This window comes from Filicampus tigris, chromosome 19 (genome assembly GCF_054856515.1).
Source record: "Filicampus tigris isolate MCC_2025a chromosome 19, RoL_Ftig_1.0, whole genome shotgun sequence".
Taxonomy (NCBI): domain Eukaryota; kingdom Metazoa; phylum Chordata; class Actinopteri; order Syngnathiformes; family Syngnathidae; genus Filicampus; species Filicampus tigris.
In genome coordinates, this window is record NC_141235.1 from 8,250,820 (window position 1) to 8,271,656 (window position 20,837).

General features: G+C 43.2%; 2 protein-coding genes across 4 annotated transcripts in view; one reads left to right on the plus strand and one right to left on the minus strand.

The window, feature by feature from the left end:
- The window catches only part of shisa9a (shisa family member 9a), a 39,747-nt gene extending 25,466 nt beyond the window's left edge, over positions 1-14,281 (minus strand). Inside the window, exons 1-2 of one of the 2 annotated variants that reach the window (XM_086016803.1) lie at positions 13,453-14,281; positions 12,690-12,784 (exon numbers count right to left, since the gene is read on the minus strand). In XM_086016803.1, the coding sequence (XP_085872929.1) occupies positions 12,690-12,784; positions 13,453-13,967 (610 nt within the window). In that variant the 5' untranslated portion in view covers positions 13,968-14,281. Of the gene's footprint in view, positions 1-12,677; positions 12,785-13,452 lie in introns of both variants that reach the window. The other variant, XM_086016802.1, reaches the window with a different exon arrangement.
- Positions 1-20,837, plus strand: part of cpped1 (calcineurin-like phosphoesterase domain containing 1) — a 106,779-nt gene that overhangs the window by 69,990 nt on the left and 15,952 nt on the right. The window contains exons 1-2 of one of the 2 annotated variants that reach the window (XM_086016804.1): positions 17,475-17,700; positions 20,291-20,509. In XM_086016804.1, coding sequence (XP_085872930.1) covers positions 17,637-17,700; positions 20,291-20,509 — 283 coding nt within the window. In that variant the 5' untranslated portion in view covers positions 17,475-17,636. Of the gene's footprint in view, positions 1-17,474; positions 17,701-20,290; positions 20,510-20,837 lie in introns of those variants that run through there. The other variant, XM_086016805.1, reaches the window with a different exon arrangement.

Sequence of the window (20,837 nt, forward strand, 5' to 3'; positions counted from 1 at the left end):
ATATATATATATATATGAAATGGTATATAATACTGAATAGGTGACAGTGGCAGAAAATGAATGCATGACAACTTTAGCCACTTGAGGCCCAAAAATTGCACGCGTTAACAAGCTGAAGCAAGGTGTAGCCCTCGGTGGAAACTGCAACAGTCGTGCCTGCCATGGCAACAAGGAGTGTGAACGGACAAAGATGCCCCCCTCTGCTTGATGAATGCTGCAGTGCAGCGAGGCAGACAAGCAAAGGGGATGGCTCCTCTGCGCTAACTCGGGGGGTAAGAAGTGGGTCACTCGGAAATCCCATATGGGTAACCCCCAAACCCCACCACCCAACCATCCGTCCATCCATTGCCACCGGGTCTGACTGCACTGCCAACAAAAAAAGCCCTCCCGAACCATCCTTTTGACTCCAATTTTCATCTCAGAAGGCTGTACAGTATATGCATATTTAGTCTATAACCATATATACACAGTTTACCGCGCAAGCAATGTATACAGTATAAATAATATACGCCGAGAGCACGTGCGCAAATCTACTAAGAATTCTGCGCCCCACGCATGTCTTCCCGAATGAACTACATAATAAAAAAAGTCGTTAATTATGATGAGATGTGTTCTAGTCCTCGCCTTTTAGGTCATAACTGCTAACAGCTGCTTTCTGGAGTAGAAAAGTATCCTTTTTAAAAACAGATATCACTCCCTGGTTCTTTCACTCTCCCTCGCTTTCGCCATTGCTTAGCTGCAGTTTGAGTGTTGGGATTCAGTGGCCGTCCACTTCCTTGGATCCGTCCATTTGAATCACTATTCACCTTTTGAAACAATGTCACAAGTTGCCAGGGGTCAATTGGCTAAAATCAACCTCTTGAGCAATCTATACAAACGCGGCTCTCCAATCAAGCTCGCATGCGTGTTTTGTGGACGTGGGAGGAAGACGGACGACTCGGCGAAAACCCACGCAAGCGCGGAGAGAAAAAGGAAATTCCACACAGGAGATTCAAACCTCAGAACCGTGAGGCAGACGCGCTAAGCACCGGTCGACTTTTTTAAACGTTGTCAAAAAATTGTCCGTAAGTGGTCACGGTACGTTCTTTGCCGCATCTGAGCCTGCCACTTGGTCGAAAATCCAAATCACACGTTAACTTCCAGATCTAATTTATATATCGGGCAAGATCATCAAGCCCTGGCTGTGCTTTTCCCTCGCTAGAAGAAGATAACCGTGTTGTTTTTCCGTTTGAAACGCAACCTGAAATGGCGCGAGATGCATTTCAATTTTCGGCGCCAGGAGATAGATATTGTGGGTCAGAGGAGGCAGTCATACATAAATCAAATCTGTTGCGCTGCTGGCAGTGCCGTGCGCAATGAATTATGTATCATTTATAACTTTTAACTGTTGATCTTAGGACAGAGCGCAGCCGGCGGAACAATTTACACAACGATGAAAAGAGGACAGCGTGACAAAGACGGCAGAATTTGTCTGGAATTGGCGAGGGGAAATCTTTTGCTTGTTTGGGTGCACCGAAGATTAAAATCGATACAAACATGCAGCCGGACTAAATGGCTGGCACAGCCGAATAAAATCCAATTTGTTGCTGGTATAACATGAGAGGAGACAGGCGGAGGCATTAATCTTTGAGCATGATTACTCTCGCATATATGCGAAATGTTCGGCTTCAGCTCCTTCTGCTGTGCTTTGTGAATATTCACTCCAATTTCCCGAGCGTATTAATATTGATGTCATGGAATGATTCCCACCATCTCACACCTGCCTATTTACATTTGCCCTGTAAGTGGACAAAACCACTGCAAGGTGGCATACAGATCTGCCGATTATTATGAAACAGCTGTGACCATGTTTGGAGAGGAGAATGTCAATCTCTCCACATGGGAAATTGAAATGAATCACTTGACATGTTTCCCCGGTCATACATCGTTTCGGATTTTCAAGGTTTGAATCTCTGCTCTGGCCTTGCCGTGGGCCGTTTACGTATTTCCCCCCGTCTTTTTGTTTCCCTCCCACATTCCACGAGCACGCATGTTAGGTTCATCCAAAACTCCAAATTGCCCATAGTTGTAAATGGGAATGTTTTGTCCATATGTGGCTTCTATACTGCGAGAACTACTCCACAACCGTGCATAAATGAATGTAAAAAAAAAAGCTCAAATAGAGATGTGTCTTTGAGTTATAAATGAGTAGAATTGAATCGACCGAGCCAGGAACTGAATCGCTTTCAATAAGATTGGCCTCAGTACCTCAGTCCCTCTCTGTTTTGTTGGGTTTTGTTTAATCATGAAACAATACCAAAAAAACCATCAACGGCTGCTTAATAAACAATAACGTGGGGTGAAATGGTTTTGTAAAGCAGACCACATATTAACTGATTATTCGATTAATTGATGGGATTATTGGTTCTAAAAATATTCACGAGTGACAGCCCGGTTTGTGACTTTTCGTCTCGCCAGGGGCCAATTCGAAAACTATAGCGAATGTGAAAGCTTTGACACTATATTGAAACGTCTAAAAGCAGTCGGCGTCCAGTCCAATCCAATCCGATTTCATTTACAGGTCCAAGCATCGATTTCCTCACTGCGTCTTTTCACACCACATCTGTTGACTGCAGTCTTCTTTTCCCTCCATTCTTTATGTTCACTTTGATTGATCTTGAGCTGTATGCTGCCAGCCCCCCCCCTCTCCGAAATGTAACCTCTTCAACTGCCTTCTGACAATCACAGAGCATAATAATACAGTAGTGGGGAGGGGGGGGGGGGGGTAAAAATCGTAAAGGTGGCGGAGAAGGATCAGATTATCTCTTCATTCAATCCCCAAGATTCCTGGGGGACGGTGATTCAATCGCATGCTGCCGGTAAGGTTGACAGTGACTTCTAAGGGTACCTCTCCCTTGTGATGCCTTTCATGCTCCTCTAGGATTCTTGTTTCTGCGCTTAGTGCTGCACTCCCCTTGTATTGAATTGATATTTTTCCACGCAATCATTGCAGGGTAACGCTGTAGGCATCTGTATGTGCGTGGACTTGTGATGACGTGGCTAGGATAGAATGCAGATAATTGCTTTTACATCATGCTTGCTTCGTGCTCTATCATGCACTGTCAACCTTATATAGAGAAGTGTGTCACTTTCCAAATCATGTCCAATCAACTGAATTGACTACAGGTGGGATCCAATTCACTGTAAGAATCTCTCAAGGTTGCGAATATTTATGTGCATGGCTTTTCTTAGTTTTTTATCTTTATTTTAAAGCAACACTGTGTCATGTCAGTTTTTGTTGATTATGGCGGCGCCATGTGGACAAATACGGTAGTGTTTTGACAAAAATCAACCACATTTCCCATGCGTGCCAGCGCGTAGTGTCGTGAAATCCTGAGCCGTCCTCATAGCGAAAGGAGGAAGTGAGTATGCCGTAAAGAAATTCAGGACATTTGTATTTTTTTTTTTGGGTGCCAGGGTTGCTCCCATCCTCCTCAAAGTTGCTTTGTGCCAGTAAAAACGATACAGACCCCCTCAGGGCATGAAGTCCCATTCAACTACTGTACTTGTAAGTCAATGTTTCCTCAAAAGGTGTTGTGAAAAAAAAAATATTATGGTCGATTTCTTGCCCAGTGCTGCTTTAATAACATTGCAAACATTTCAAAACGACTTTTTTTTCAACCCACACTGAATTATGGGGAGTTGTGTGTAGAGTTCTGAGAGCCTAATAATGATCCTGATCATGAGGTGTGTTGGAGGAGGGAAACATCTAAAACATGCAGGATAGCGGATACAGTTGTACACCCCCGCACTGTATACACTCTGTACTCTATAAATGGTAGTTCCGACCCTCAATATCTATTCAGAGGACATTTTCTCCTTACTCGTGATACTGAAGCGGGTCTGGCTGTGTGATGATACCAGGTGGACAAAATAAAGTACAAAATCTGACCTTCGGTGAAAGCAAGGCCCCCAAAGCACGCTATTAAATATCCCGGTGTAAATCGGCCAACAGAATATTCTCCCTCCTCTCGGCTTTTTGTTGTGTTCACAGCTTGAAAATCTCAACGCATTCTAATCTTTCTGCATTTATTGAGAAAACTCATTTATTTCTAAGTGCAAATGGTGGGGAGGAGGATCTTTCATCGAGAAACAATAACACAAGGTAAAAAGCACAACTGATTTTGACGCTCGGGAGAAATAAATCCCGAGGAAAAAAACGAAAAAAAAAAAACAGAAACAGCAGTCGGAAGAGAAAGGAGAGCAGGATGAGAGCAATAAAAAGCTAAAAAGTGTTTTTTGGTGAGGTGTTGCAGGTTGCTAATCGGCCGACCGGAGCGAGAGCAAAAAGCCCAGCATAGTGACGCGTTTCCACCAGCCGCATGTCCGCTAGCCGCCGGCCAGCACCCGGCAGGGCTGGGGGTGATGCTTGTGGTGTCCATATGTACGCGAGGGAGCAGCGGGGCGAGCTTGAGAGCAGCGCCAACGTGGCCCTTCCGCCTCCGGGCAGGGTGGCGTATGAGCCAGGCCATCCTGAGGCCTGTGGGCGGCGCCTGCATGAACGCGGCATGCGGATAGCGGGAAGGTTCACAAACGCGCCCCCCAGCGTGAGCTTTCCCAGCCTGTGAGTTTTTACATCGCTGGTGGCGTCGAGCAGCTATCCAGGCAAATCTGCTGCTCGCCCCCAGGCTGCAAGCCCAGAAAATAAATGCGTGCTTGTTGCCGTGGCACATGACTGGGTGCTTTTTGGTGTCCATATGCATGTGTGAAAGATACGATGGCTAAAATGGAGAGGGGGGAACTGTGCTTGGCTTGTTCAGAGTCTAAAACTGTTGCCTTTGTTTGTAGCGTATCGCATCTGAATTAGAGCGCCTCACATTGGGAGTTGCTTCATACATTTAAAAAGCAAAAACCCAAACATTTTTTTTTCAAGAATATGTTCTATGCAAGCCCACTAGTTGAAACAAGGCATTCTGATAAATATTGCGTTTGTGGAATAAGAGTTAATCCACTCGTTTTTAGCCATCTCTGGTGGCGGCCATTTTGTCATTTCTGTCGACTAAAAATGACATCACAACAACCCTCGCTCGCCTGTTTTCTAAAGATGAGCCGTGATCGTTACCTAGGGTAGTTGTGATGTCATTTTCAGGAGACAGAAGTGCCAAAATGGCCGCCCCCTGAGATGTTTAAAAATGGGTGGATTAACTCTTATTCCACAAACGTAATATTTATCAGAAAGCCTTGTTTCAACTAGTGGGCTTGCATAGAACATATTCTTAAAAAAAATGTTTGGGTTGATTTCCGCTTTAACAGGGCCATATTATTTAAAATTGATTGTGTTTGCATGCAAATAGTTGGGGCTCTGGTGTGCCTGTACACCCATAACGTGTGAAATTAGACAACCAATTAAATGTGAGCAGTCTATTTTCTTTACGCAAACTGATCGAAATCGTGATATCAAAGTTGAACAATTTTTTCATAGAACCACCGTTAATCCAGACTTCTTGTTTGTGTTAGATGCGCCAGATGAGAAGTGATATTTTGCTTTTGGCTAATTCGTCCAAAATTATGTCGATTTTTTTTTTTTTCTTTTTTTTTTTTTTTAAATGCGTAGACATGCCCACTTTTGTCCTTACTTGCCCTCACTCACCCACCACGTACTCCAAGATGAAGAGTTTGACTCTATTGTCATTCCAGAACAGCGCGTTAACATGCTCAGTTGTTGCAGTGCTAGTCGCTTATAATACAGGCAACACAGACAGCACTGGAACTAGAAGCAGATTACCCCGGATTTAACACGTCACAACAGTGCCACATGCTAGAGAGCCCATGTGGACCCCCAAAATGCAATACGAGCTTTGCCTCCACGGCGTGTTGAACAGTCAGCAGTCTTATTGTTCGCGGGAACGTTGCAGTTTGAATCATAAACATGCCCCGCATTCAATAACACATCCGAGCATCGCAAATAAAAGCCTCGACTCCAAGCTGTGTTTTCAACTCCAATGTTTTGGTTAATAATTAGGGTTTGGGCTTGACTTACTGTGACAGAAAAGCGTCAAAATATTTGCATCTCTCTTATGATATCAGACCATTTAAAAAGAGTCAGTGTAGCAGTTAATTACAAACCAGTGGCGATAACCACCTGTTTAAACATACAGATGGGAGCTCTTCCGGCCGATTCTCTGACGGCGTACAGTAGACAGTCCTATGGTGCTACAATATATGCAAATGAGGAAACGGATAAGGAGAGATGGATGCAATTTAGCTCTGCGCACTCACGATTTGACCGAGGTCATCTACCTGACATTTGCATGGACGAGCTTTCGCTCAAGAAGTACTAAACGCATTAGTGTACATACTTGGACACATGAACACACGCTAATTACCTGTCAAATGCAATGCAAGATGTGACTTTCTCACAGTAAATGAAATAATTAATATTCATGCTGAAAGGATAGCGGCGGTGGAAGCCATAAGTGACTGTGGTCTCATTTTTTTCACTACACTGAGACGGCGGCATGGATGAAGCTAGCTTGTCACTAAACAAAGAACGAAAACCGTCTGTGTAACTCCATTGGATAGCACAAGGAAAAATAAACATGGCATTCTGATTAATATTGTGGAATATGAGTTAAGCAGCAAAATCCACCCGTTTTTAGCCGTCTCAGTGGGCGGACATTTTGTTACATTCTGTCGACTGAAAATGACATCACGGTGGTTCGAGGCTCAGGTGATGACCAATCACGGCTCGCCTGCTTTCTGAAGCTGAGCCATGATCGGCCGTTAGCAGAGCCCTGAGCAACTGTGATGTCATTTTCAGCTGACAGCAAGTAACAAAATGGCCGCCCCCTGAGATGTACAAAAACAGGAGGATTTTACTGCTTAACTCATATTCCACAAACGCAATATTAATCGGAATGCCGAGTTTTGACTAGTGGGGCTGCATAGAACATATTCTTGTAAGAAAAATAAATCAATCAATAAAAATTGGGTTGACTTCATATTTAAGCAGTAACGCAACCCCATCAGAATGCTAATGAAAGACTCACAAGCATTATTAACGTCTTACATCAATGTCAATCAGAAAGTGGTCTTCTAAGTCAAATGGTCAAAGAAATACAAATCTCCACAAAGTTTTCATTTCTGTTAAAAGAATATTTTGACAACTCTTCGCCGTGCCTAAGGATCAACGACGGTATTTTCCCCATCATCATGAACCAGAAAGTGGCCTTGTAACTGACTGACAGACACACGATCACAACTCGATTTCGGTGTTCCTTTCAATAGGTCGATAACATATCAATAGAATTTTTACACGCACCCTGTTATGTTAACACATTCCGTAGTTTGTGGTTTGACCTGATACATTGCGCCGGTGTTCACTCAAATCAAGTGAACTAGACCTTAGGGGCTAGTTGACCGCAAGCCTCGGCCCTTTAAGAAGAAAAAAAAAAATCCACTCCTCGACTAGGTGCCTCTTATTCCTCGTCATTTGCTAACGCTACAATACCTTCTCATCTCACAACTTCCCAGTCACAGTCTTTCTGTGTTGGCAGCTTCCTGTCCACGTTCCCTCTGTGCCTAAACTTGAGTGGATTTCTGTCATCAAGTTGATGGTGGCTACGCGACACCTGGGTCCTCATAAACAGGCGTCTAATGGGGTCCCGGGGATGCTGAGGGGCCCCACATTAAGATAATTAGGCAGGGAAAGGGTGCAGGAAAGAGGCCCTGGAGAGAAAGAAGAGGCGCTGCTGAACATTGTGACTTACTGCCTTGTTGTCTTGTGGCTTGCTTTTTTAATCTCCTCCAAGCGTAGTTTAGCCATTAACTTTGTATACTGTTCAACGTAAAGTCCATTTAAAGCGTAAGTCAACCCAAACATATTTTTTTTCAAGAATATGTTCCCAGCAGGCCCACTAGTTCAAACACGGCTTTCTGATTAATTTTGCGTTTGTGGAATATAAATTAAGCAGCAAAATGCACCCATTTTTAACCACATCTGGGGGCGGCCATTTTGTCTTCTGTCGACTGAAAATGTCCTCAAAACTGCTCACAAGGACCAATCACGGCTGACCTGTTTTTTTAATCTGAGCCGTGATTGGTCGTTGTAAGCAGTTTTGAGGTCATTTTCAGTCGACAGAAGACAAAATGGCCGCCCCCAGAGATGGCTAAAAACGAATGGATTAACACTCATTCCACAAACGCAATATTTATCAGAATGCCCTGTTTCAACTAGTGGCCTTGCATAGAACATATTCTCGAGAAAAAAAATGTCTCCGTTGACTTCCCTTTAACATTGCATTTGTGGAATATGAGTTAAGCAAGTTCATCTCATGGGGCTGCCATTTTGTCACTTCTGCCGACTGAAAATGACATCACAATTGCTCAGGTTTCAGATAACAACCAATCATGGCTCAGCTTCAGAAAACACGTGAGCCGTGATTGGTCGTTACCTGAGCCCCGAGAAACTGTGATTTTCAGTCGACAAAAGTGACAAAATGGCCGCCCCTAGAGATGGCTAAAAACAGGTGGATTAACTCTTATTCCACAAACACAACATCAACCCGAATGCGCCGTTTCAACTTGTGGGCCTGCATAGAAAATATTCTTGTGAAAAAAAATGTTTGGGGTGACTTCCTGTTTAATACTGTCCTGTATATTCTGCTTCTAGTTTTCCCTGCTTTTCCCCATCAAGCTGAGCTTCAAGCAGACAGCACTACAGTGCAGGCACGTCACAGACAGCTTGGTCCTGCCGAGTCATGTTCCCTTTCACAGTCTCTCTTTGCCTATGTATTTTCAGCCTGCCCTGTGAGTCGGATCTGTAACTGAGGCTCTCGCTTCCGCTCTGACACTCTGCAATCTGATGCGGAACAGTGAAGGCTCCAGTGACAGCGGGGACACAAAAGTCACACTCCCTTTATTTTTTTATTTATTTTTTTTGGTCTATAGTGTACACCAAGCTTCTTTTTGACAAGTCTGCACTGTGCATTAAAAGACCAAAAAAAAAAAAAAAAAAAAAAAAGGTAGCTCACAGCACCCGCGCTTGCTTGGCCACGTACACGCAAATGCTCGTACGCAAGGCGCAGATGAAGTATTTTGCAGACGAGGCCTTTTCTCATGCCTGTGAAATCTCACAAGCAATTACCGATTAAAATTTTATCTTTCCCATCTCGGAATGTTTAGGAAAAGATTATAACTGCTGGGGGAAGATAATTAAGACTGCAAATGGGGGAACTGCATTGTGAATACAGCGCACTGTGTGCATGCAGCGATCTCTTTTGTCTTATTAAAGCTAACCGCGCACCTGAAGCTCTAATGTGAGACCCCCAATGTCAGATACATCACTGTCAATATTGATTAAAGTGCGAGAAATCACGGCAATGATTCATTCATACTAATATACAATTACCCTCTTCATTAAATCCGACTGGGATGCGTTGCTGGTATAACCCATTAAGGACGGGAGCGCATAACCGCGTTTCTACCACGGAAGCCGGGAGAGCGTATACGTCGTTTTCTTTTTTGAAATCCGATTCTCGGTCTCTTAGCCAACGAAATGCATCAGAATATACGTGCGAGGGTGTCGTGAGTTGTCAGGGGATACCCGGAATTTTTTCGAGGAGCTCTGATATAAGTCACGGCGGTGATATCGACGACACCCTCCGTGAAACCATCCAAACGTGATGTACGGTTAAGATATATGTTCGTAGACAATTTCAACGTCTTTGTAATAGAACACAGCATGGTAATAACCACTCGATTTTCCTTTTTTAATTAAAAAATAGTGCTTCACTTGGCGGGGGAGGTACACAGTAAAGCTCATTGCGGTATTATTTTGAGCATGTACAATTGTTTTCATACCCTTAGCATGAGTCAAAATTATGAAATCATGAGTAGATTGATAGACAACCCCACTTGGTAGAGCACGTGCATCGTATATAGTGGTACAAAGATTCTCACTAGCTTATTTTTTTACATGCTTTGCCCAAAAGTTCATAGTTGAATCATGCATGCTGTCAACACTGTGGAAGAAGACCTCACTGTAGCTCACGAGGCATCTGTTTTTTCTTTTAGGGCGAATTTTGTCGCTTTTCTTCGACGCATTCAAAGTAGTAAGTCCTCAGCCTCACCCTATGTGTGGTCATTTATAAAAATTCAGGCACAGTGCTGTCTTTCACTTTTAATACATTTGAACAAATTGGAGAGAGTTTGAAGGTTCGAATTGAGCTGTCCAGTCTGGAGGGTAACTCATTCACTGCCATTGACGTATTTATTTGTCTTTTCACGGTCCGGCCAAACAATCCCAGGAACTTTTTTTTTTTTTTTTCAATTTTTTTTTCAAACGTTAGGGTAAAAGAGGGTCTGAGAATGTCTGGCAGTGAATGAGTTAAGGGTTCGAATCTCAGCTTCGGCTTTGCCGTGTGGCGTTTGCATGTTCCTGTTGGTTTTCGGTGCTTCCTCCCACTTTCGAAAAGCACGCGTGCTAAGTTCAATGAAGTCTCTAAATTGTCCGTAGGTGTCCGTGTGCGTCTGAATGCATGTTTATCTATATAACAGCATCATAGAGGTTCCACTGCACTAATGTTTCACTTTGATATGAGCCATGATTGTTGTTTCTTGTGCAAAAAGACAATTTGAAATGTATCCTGAATTAAGTTGAAATTGCCCAAGGGGTTTCCTGAGCATACACTCTTTAAGTCATCAATTGCAAAAGGAAAAGCCTTCAGAGCTTCAGAGATGGCTGCTGCCACCAGTGTGGGTGTTTGCCACTAAGATCTTTTTTACTCCACATATTATGCTGTTCCCTCTCCCCATTCCCACTTCCGCTCCTTTTTTTATTTTTTGTCTCCTCAGCTCTTTGACGCTGACAGTGAAGCGCTGCAGGATTTTGAGCCTTTGAGGATTCAAACCGACGCTATTGGGTATCGAGACAAAGTCAGCCAGCCGGTCGGTCCAGCTGGGGATATAAAAACAAGAAAGTTGTCCGTTTTTAGGCGCAAAGGCGCCTGAGCCACCAACATTGATTGATATGGCGTGTCCCCCTCTCGTTGTGAGCACGCAATAGTAGTTAAAAGCAATCACAGACACAGCAACGCGTGATTGTTTGCAGCTCTGAATCCCCGTTGACAAATTGAATGGCGCCCCGTCGATGGGTGTACGTACATAACAAAACAGCAGCCCTCATCAGAGATCTAATCACTGAAAAAAAAAAAAATGCATTCGTTGATTGACATACACAAAAGACTTAAGGAATTATTTTCCCCTGACAAGGACAGCAACGAGTTCCCGGACTGGGTCCATGAATGCCAGTAATAAGGTAATCATGCCATAAGCTTTAATCAATAGGTGTGCTCAGAATAGATTTTACAGCACAAACCTGTGCGATATGGGAACAAATCCCCTTTCTGTGCAGCACAAGCATGTGGCCCATTGAACCTTGGCACTTATCTTTACATTGCAATTACCACCCATTATCCTCTTCCCTTCTCTTTGCACTCACACCGACACCAGAGGGCCCCTTTCAGTCCATGCATCATCTGATAATCATTTAAAACAAGAACAACATGTCTACATAGGGCAAATCCATACTTAATTCCTCTCCAAGCCAGCTTCCCCTCTCTGCCCCCGTAATGAATAGTCACCCATGCCAGCGGAAGGAGCCCTGAACCGATCCGGCCGCCTGTCTTATCCAGAGGTTAATAACGGTCCACATGATTACCCGCAAGCAGAGGATTAGAGGGTTCACAGAGTGTGGATTCCACACTGCAAATAGTAATCGCCATTTCACAGCAGCGTCCACTCAGGTGATAGGCCACCCCACTATCTCGTCTCTCCCACTGCGAGGACAGAAAAAAATGCCCACTCACAAAGAGCAAAAGACTGCAAGTGTGATATTTTTTTTTTTTTTTTTTGTCCTTCCATGCCAACAATTTGAAATAATTACAACCTATGTTTTTTTTGCCATGCGATGTATTGTTCTCACAAATGCCCGGTATGCCAATTGTGATGCAGCCATTTCTCACCCTGAAAAGAATTTGATGTTAAAACAAAATCGATTGAATTTAATCACAGTGAATGAAATTCAAAATGCACACTTTACAATCTCATGTCTGCGCTGGCTCCAAGGAACTGCAACTACATGACATAACGAACACTAATCGTAGAACTAAGCGGAAGTTGTCAGCTAAACATGAACAACCGTTGTAGGTTGTTGTTTTAATGACTTTACAGCTACTTTGAAGTGCTTGGACTGCTGCATGCTAATCGTGCATCATCAGGTCCGCTCATATTTGCATGTTCATTTTGTTTGATCTCGGCTGTTAAAACACAATGAGGCTTAGTGGTGTAGTAGCCCACGGGATTCCACATAAATGGATGGCATTGGGATGCTCTCCGTTAACACCACCCTTGAAAGTCCCAGCCGGCACACCAGCTCCCGCTCACGCAGCCGCACGCTCCTTCCTCCCCAACCCACACACCCACTTTCCTTATTCCGGTTACATCATGTGATTGTGATGCATATAATCTGGTCAGTGCAAAAATATATCCAACATTCAGAGGTAAAAAAAAAAAAAAAAAAGCATCATGTGACAGCGTTTCAATAACAAACTTCAAGCTATACTAAATGAGCCCCCCCTCCTTTTTTTTTTTTTTTTTTTTTTTTAAATCCTGACGCACAGCCCAAAAAAGGAACTTACGAAGGTTCGCACCCCTGGAAACGTAGTGCTTGGAATGCATGCCAAGGGTCTCCTCCCCCCGGTACTGCTCACCTGGACACCCGCCTTGCAGCACACTGGCCACCGCCCTGTAAAACATTGAAAGGAAGGAAATAAAGGTGAAGGAAACACGCTGCATTCTTTCACCTCTCGGGACACCTCAATGTCTGGTTATCCTATTTGTTATTAATGAGCATTTGGATTCCTATCTCCATATACAGTAGCATTTGTTTAGTGTACTAACCCAAATCGTGTTCAAATCCCCCATCTTTTCCACAATGAAGTAACACGTGCGTTTATGTGTGTAATTTGATTATTCAGCTGAACTGCACGAGGCCTATACTACGCCGCATCTTTCTATGCGATTGGACGCATAGCCGATGCAAGATTGACACAACAACTACTTAGTTCACATTAATTTGCGCAGTTTTCCCCGATGATTGCACATGCTACAGTTAAGCTCCTATGAGAGCGTTTGCAGAAATGGAGCGCGATGCCTTAGACTCGGGTGAAAGAAACCGCCCCCGCCTGTTGAGAGGAGCGTGGCTCACGTAATGTTATGCCACAGCACAGTGGATGCGTGAAGAGGGAAAACAGTATCCAACTAAGCAGTATCCAACTCGTGCTGTTTTGGATTTTGCGTGCGAAGGTGCGCACTAGCGATTTGATGCGAAATCAAATGAGCAAGTTTGCACAAAAGGGGGAGGGCACTTTTTTTGGAGGCTACTATGAGAAGCAATTAGCATTCAACAATTACCTGGACATGTTCTCTCGCTGTGGACGGTGCGCCTTTTCGAGACCCAATTTGGTGAAAATCCCCACGAGCGCCATAATAGCCACAACTCCACATATGATGTAAACAATTAAGTTCGTCTTGTCTTTAGCGTTGTCGTGCATCTTGTTCATTTTCTTATACGGGGTCTGGCCGGTCTTCATCCACAGTGGGGTGTCATAGTTTTTACAGGTGCTCTGATCCAGTCGAGAGTGTTTGTAGGAGCAGCAGAAGCGGAAGCCACAGGTGCCGCAGCAGTACAAATAATTGCCCGTTTTGCAAATAAACGGAGGGTCCCACTGGCCCATCACGTCGTAGTAGCCCCGACATTTGTCCTCGGTGTGCGGGGTCTCCTCGGACACGCTCTCCTCCTCCCTGGAGCCGTTGGAGGTGGCGATCATCACGAAGCCCCCGAGCAAGCCCGGCTCTCCGTCCGCCTTGCACACCAGAGCTGTAACTTTGAGCAGCAGGAATGCGAGGAGAAAGGAGTCGCCCCTCATGGTAGCTTCCTCCTCCGTTCAACTTCACGCTGAAACGCCGAGACTCGAAGAGGGGAGGCGGTCATGCCACGCTGAAAAGTCCAGAAACATACATCCAAACAGCAACGCGCCTTCGTCCGAGCTGATGAACATCTTAACTAACATCATATAAAAGCATGCAAGATTCAAAGCACTGGTTGCTCTGTGTGTCTTATCGGAGAGGTGGGGTTTTTTCTTTCTTTTTTTTTGCCCCCCTCCCAAAGAGTTCTGCGCTTTACGCATCCATCGGCGCGCTATTACGCACCACTTGCAGCACAGAGGAGGAGAGCGCAGTGAGAAATGTGGTGGGAGAGCCTGGTGCGCTAAACAGAGGAGGAGGAAAACAGGCGGAAGGGGGAGGAAGAGAGAGAGAGAGAGAGAGAGAGAGCGAGGCTCCGAATAGACGTTCAACATTATGAAATCACGTGATTTAAAAAAAAAAAAAACCTTCGATATGCAATTGTGTTGTGCTTTGAGTCCAGAAGTGCTGTGGGAGCTCTGTTTTCCCAATAACACTGATCAACAGCATGGCTACATATGTCTTTAAACATATTTTTGATGACAATTTAGAAATGCCGTTAATTTTCTCTATAGGACATCAGGTTGTTGAGATTTTATTTATTTATTTTTTTTATTTTTTTTTTAAAGGGGAAGTCAACGCAAACATTTTTTTTCAAGAATATGTTCTATGCAAGCCCACAATATTGCGTTTGTGGGATAAGTGTTAATCCACTCGTTTTTAGCCATCTCCGGGGGCGGCCATTTTGTCTCCTGTTGACTGAAAATGACATCACAGCTGCTCACAATGACAAATCACGGCTCAGATTCAGAAAACAGATCAGCCGTGATCGGTCGTTGTGAGCAGCTGGCTGTGATGTCATTTTCAGTCGACAGAAGACAAAATGGCCGCCCCCGGAGATGGCTAAAAACGAGTGCAATTTGCTGCTTAACTTATATTCCACGAACGCAAAATTAATCAGAATGCCGTGTTTCAACTAGGTGGGCCTGCTGGGAACATATTCCTGAAAACTATGTTTGAGTTGACGTCTGCTTTAAGTTTGACCAACTAGCGCAATACGGATTTTACCATGAGCAAAAAAAAAATCCTTCTGTTGCTGAAACCAGCCCTTGATTCATAAATATTATTAAATATATACTATTGTTATTTATATGATTGTGCTAGAGAAAATACAAGGACAGAGTCAGAATCAGCGCAAAACATAATCTGGAAAGGTTTATTTGCATCTCTGATTTAAAAATGTTGTACAAATTTGTTGACCGAATAAGATGCATTGTTTTGGAAATCAGACGACTCAATTACTGTAGTGCAATGTGTGAAAATGGACAATGACTCGTGCGGATGTTTTCCACAGAGTGACATCATGGCAATAGTTCAGCCGCCAAAGCATGTGTATCCAACACTAGGCCCAGCGGCAGGGGGGCAGATATGGCCGCAGCAGTTGTGTGTCTAGTTCATTCTGGCTAAATTGATTTGTTGTTGACTTTTGGGCAGAAAATCTGTTTGGAAAAAGTAGAGACAAAATTTGCAGTGGAACCTCAAGGAAATTCAATTTTGTGAAAGGTCAAACCATTGCCATCATAACACCTTTAATAACTGCACAGACAATGCTTTATCAATTAATCAATCGATCCAAAACACATTTTTATTCTTTGGCTTTTGACTCAACGTGAGACTGACACTTTTCTGTTGTTTTCCGGTGTCGACTGAATGCTTTAGTATCATTCATTTGTTTCAGTTGATTGCTTTCACTGTCTTTGTTGTTGTATTACTGCTATTTTTGTTAAATGTAAAGTGCTTTGTTACAGCTGCAGCTGTTATGAAATGCGCTATGTATGAATAAAGTTGTATTGTATTGTATTTATTCCTCAACTTGTCTGAGGTTGGCTAAAGTTTTCACTTCGCAATAGACACCATCGACGTTCAGCCATTTTTTCCTGAGTTGAGTGGCCATGTTGCAAGCACAAAGTGGGCTGATACTTGAATAATGAGCGTCTCATCTACGTCACAGTAACGCCAAATTCAAATGCACTTGTTTTGCGGGCCTCTGCTTTTCAAAGGCTATTGCATGCAAACAGTAAACCAAATCTCACCCCAGATGACATACAGAAGACAGCATGGTCTTTATTGCTGGAATCCTAAAAGGTAGCACTTGATTCCCTTTGTTAACATTATTATAGTGGAAGTAATTGTACTGTAGTTGTGAAGACTAATGGAACAGATTAGTTTAATAAGGTATCCTAGAGTCTACCTGAATCTTTAATCACACAAGCATGATTACGTTCAGCACTTTCTATTACCTTCCATCGGCTTAAAAAAAAAAACAAAAACCCAGAAATGTGTCCCCTAATCACATCATCTAAACAGGGGTGGGGGGTCTGCGAGGGAGCCTGCCCTTTGTCGAACTGGGACAGCCTTTGCGTGGCGCAATGATCTCACCACTCTGCAAATGCAGCCAGTGAAGGGTGCAGACCCTGAATTGAGACACAGCTACGAAGACAGACAACCATTCACACTCTCAGTGAGTGGGAACTGCACTCGCGCTGCCTACACGAAATTCAGGCTAGTGAACCATGACACCATCAGTAACTTGCCACTTTATCTATTTTAATCTTCAACAGGCAAGGACCCAAATTTGAGAATTGAAGCATGTAAAAGGACCTTGCCTATAATCCTTAGACTACATTTAACACATGATCCAGCCATTTTCTATTGCGTTTGTGCTCATTAAGGTCGCAGGGGAGCTGGAACAGATTCTAGCTGACTATTGGCAAGAGGTACACCCTTGATATAACTTATATATTTATTTAAGATCAACCCCGAAAAGCTAGCCCCATAACTGACAGTTATCAGCTTGAGATTGGAGTCAGCACGGGCCCCCAGGTGACCCTGAAGAGAAGGAGCGGTATAGAAAATGGATGGATGGGTCGAGGGATTGGTCAAGACCGTTTCTTTACTGATTTAGAGCAAGCCCTATCCATGGTGCTGAAACCCCCTAACCTCTGTCCAAAGGGTTCCATTAGAACGTTGACCGCACAGAATTCAGTTTTTCCATCCGTCCATAATCCGAACCACTAATCAACATGTTCAATTATATTAGTGTTCTTCAACTATACTGTGTGTTCTTCACAGTATACAGGAAGTTGCAGAAGTACCAAATACCAGATGGCTAATACCCTCACTTGCACAAACGAATGAGATCTTGGAACAGAAATTCTCTTCTCAGAAAGGTAATCATAATTAATAGTTAGGTAGTAATAATAATGAAGGTCATTTTAATTTGGTTTGATGGTTTCTTCGTTTAATTATCAAAGTGGGGCAAGCGAATCAGATTCAGGTCTATTGGAAACGTATGTAAAAACATGCAACACTGCAGAAGAGAATAGAATAGATTTGAAACTCTAGATGTTGCACAAGTCCAATCAAATCCGAGTTCTGTCATAAAATGTAGCAGCATGTGAACGCCCCACAGCAGAAGACACTGGCAGACAAAACAGGCATTGTAATCGAGCACCGATAGTCACCCGGGTTAGCTTTAGCACCAGCCGGACAGCCATCGAGACAGGAGGCTGGCTCCGAAAAAAATATTCAAATAACACAGGCTTGCAACAATTCTCTAACTTGGAAATCCAATGGCTGGGACTGAGGATATCTTTCTTCGTGCAAAACATCGGACATTCACTGGACTCAGTGAAGGTACTCGCGCTACGTTAGCTCTATTAGCTCCGGTTACGAAACTTTAAGGCTAACGATTTAGCTCTTCCTGCCTTTATAATAAGTTGAGGTCGCTGGTTGTGTACACGACTACGTAACTTGTATTTTCGTTGTATTAACAGTCTATCCCGTGTCATTTAAAGCCAAGTTAAGTGGCTATTTTGTTTTCTGTCTTGAATGATGATTGTGTTTTACTAAACCACAGTACATATAATCGAATTTACTATACAGAATGTTTTATCATTCTATGGTGTGTTTATTTGTATTAAATCTGCTTTCGGTAACTTTGAAACTGACATATGAATGGTCATCGTTTTTTATAATAACGGGAACCGAAACTTGCATGTATTTACGTAACCATACTTGCGCAGCCCTACTTTCGTTTTGTTTTAATTAAGAAATGGGACAATCAAACGTATACATATTTAAGATGTCGAACCTAATCGCAAGTTCAATCAAACGTGTAGTTAAGTTCACTCAGTTGAGCTTGTTTCGTGATTGTGGCCATGGTGCATAACGCATCATCTTGGAAATGAATTTGCTGGTCGAAGGACATGCAAAGTAATCTGTAGAATTGACCAATGCTACGTTTTCGTGCTTCAATCTCAAATGAAGATACATTTTGATTCGAGTTCAGGGTCTGCCACATGAGAGATTCAACGATTTGTGTTTGAAGATGTGTACTGCTTATCAGGGGAGCTTTACAGGCGCCTCGGAACGGTCCTTGTGCGCGCTCACGCGCATGTGTGGTTTAATCTTCCTCTTTGTCGGTAAAATAGTTCATATATCTGACTACAGAGAGAGCCATTGTTCTATAAATTGCACCCGGAGCATAAAAGGCTTTCAGGATTAATTTGAGATCCCCATTGCAGCTCTATAAAAGGAGTGTGCGCACACGTCGAGCGCAAATGCTTCTGCATATGCTTCTCTGTGTGATTTGAATATGCTGCTGTGTGAAGGGAAGCATATTTAGGCGTCCGTTGGCTTTAAATGTTTTAAAATCAAAATGGGCTTCCGGAACAAGTGTGTATTACTGTTCTAGTTATGTCAGGAAATTAACATACGATGTAAACTTCACTATAGATGAATTCGTTTTGATTTTAGGGATTCTTAAAAGCCTCTGTGCATTTTGTCCAAATCGAAAATGTTTGGAACAAGCTTTTGTCAAAAGTACACCCAAGGATCAGGAATTGTAGGACCCTACTTAAGTTACGGTTTCACACTTGGCTGGAGGGCAGGCCCTTTGAAGGCTGAACTATGTCAGGGATGCAGGTCTATTTGTTTTTCTCACATGTTCATATTTTTCAACTTCAAACCAGAGCAAAAAGAAAATTGTGCGCCTGCTGCCTGGAATGCGCCCTGGTGACATTTGGGCTGTCATTTTCTCTGAAATGATGGTAATCCGAGAAGAATGTGTGTTCACTTCATTTCTAAAATGTCAATTGCACCAATGTGGGGTAGTGGGGGTGTCATTGCCGGGCTTGTTCTTGTCTGTTTCCCCAGAAGTCAAACAGACTTTTGTCACTGAGTCGTATTCTATCAAATTCCTCTCGAGGACAGAATTATCACAGTCTTATTCGGGAGTGAGGCGCATGTTAAACAGCGGTCCTGGACACCCGCTGAGTGAGGGGATCTGTGCAGCATACAGATGTGCCACAGTGGCGGCAGTCCGTCGCGACAGGTACATGACTGTTTGTTATGCCACCTGAAATGACATGATGTGCTTTGTATCAAATACTGGTCTAGTAGTCGTGGTGTTGCGCAAGCTCCACTAATTTGCAGTCTTTATTTATTTTATTTTTAAAAAATAGTTTCCTAAAGATTTTCGAAAAGTGGCTGAATCTAGTGAAAATGTGCTCATTTGGCAGCACTGACTGTATTCGCTCACTGTCGCATGCCCTCGCGCCGTCCCTGGTCGCCATGGTAACTAACGGCTGCACTTTGCATTTTCATGAAACAGAACCGCCACCCAAAACCGAGTGAGTTGACCCAGAGTGTGACGAGTGTAGATTGAGTGGTGTAATTCCTCTTGATATAATCTTTAATTCTTATTTTGACCGATGGATGTCAGACGACACATGGTAACGTTTTAAAGGTTTGTTGGGGGAGCACAATTTTTTTCTTCCTGATTCGGCCCATCATCCATCATTACCATCAGAGACTGAGTCTGCTCCCTTTCCTTTTTTACGGAAAGATTGGCACAATTTGGTCTCGCTATCTGGATTATGCAAACCGCTAACCTTTGCCTTTCAATCTTTCCAACATTTTGTGAATAATTTTTGCAAGGGTTACTCATGAAGTTGGCATGTGAGGTGACCCAACAAGTCATAGCGGTTGCCTTGGATAAATATTGATTTGAGTCGTCCATGAAAGAATACTTCCACAGTGGGCTTTGACCTACTAAATGATTGGAACATTTATTTATTGCACTATTTTTAATCAAATCCCTTACATACCAAATACATCTTTAAAAAAAAAACACATGAGTAGCTTTTGCGTTTGACTTTTTTTTTCCCCATGATGTCCCAAACTGTGTCTTAATTTTTTTTTTTTTTTTTTTTTTCCTCGGCAGATATCGAGCATGAGTGGACGGGACCGTTCTACTTCATCCAGGCTGCAGACCCCCAGCTCGGCCTGATGAAGGCATGGCGAGAGGGCAACTCCAAAAGCGATGGAGATGAATGGGCAGAGGAAGTTGAGCTCACCAAACAAGCGGTGGAAGCCATGAACCAGTTGCGTCCTCGGCCAAGGTTTATGGTGCTCTGTGGTGACTTGGTCCATGCCATGCCAGGTAAAAAAAAAAAAAAAAAAAGACCCTCTGCGGGATACTCACAATTATGGCTGTTTTTATCACACCAAAAAAGTTTTTCTTCCTTATACCAATTTTTAGTAATGAGCAGAAAAATATGGGTTGTTTTCACCTAAGTCCCCTGTTTTGGACCCCAAGCGTTTTTTTTGGGGTGAAAAGATGTATTTTATACAAAATAGTGACTATGACGCTCATGATTGTTGCTTTAGTGACGCCTCACTAAAGCAGTCCGTCTTGACAGACTTTACAAACTATTTGCATGCGACTTAATAGTAGTAGTAGTATTTAGTAGCCTGTGTGCAGGCATTTC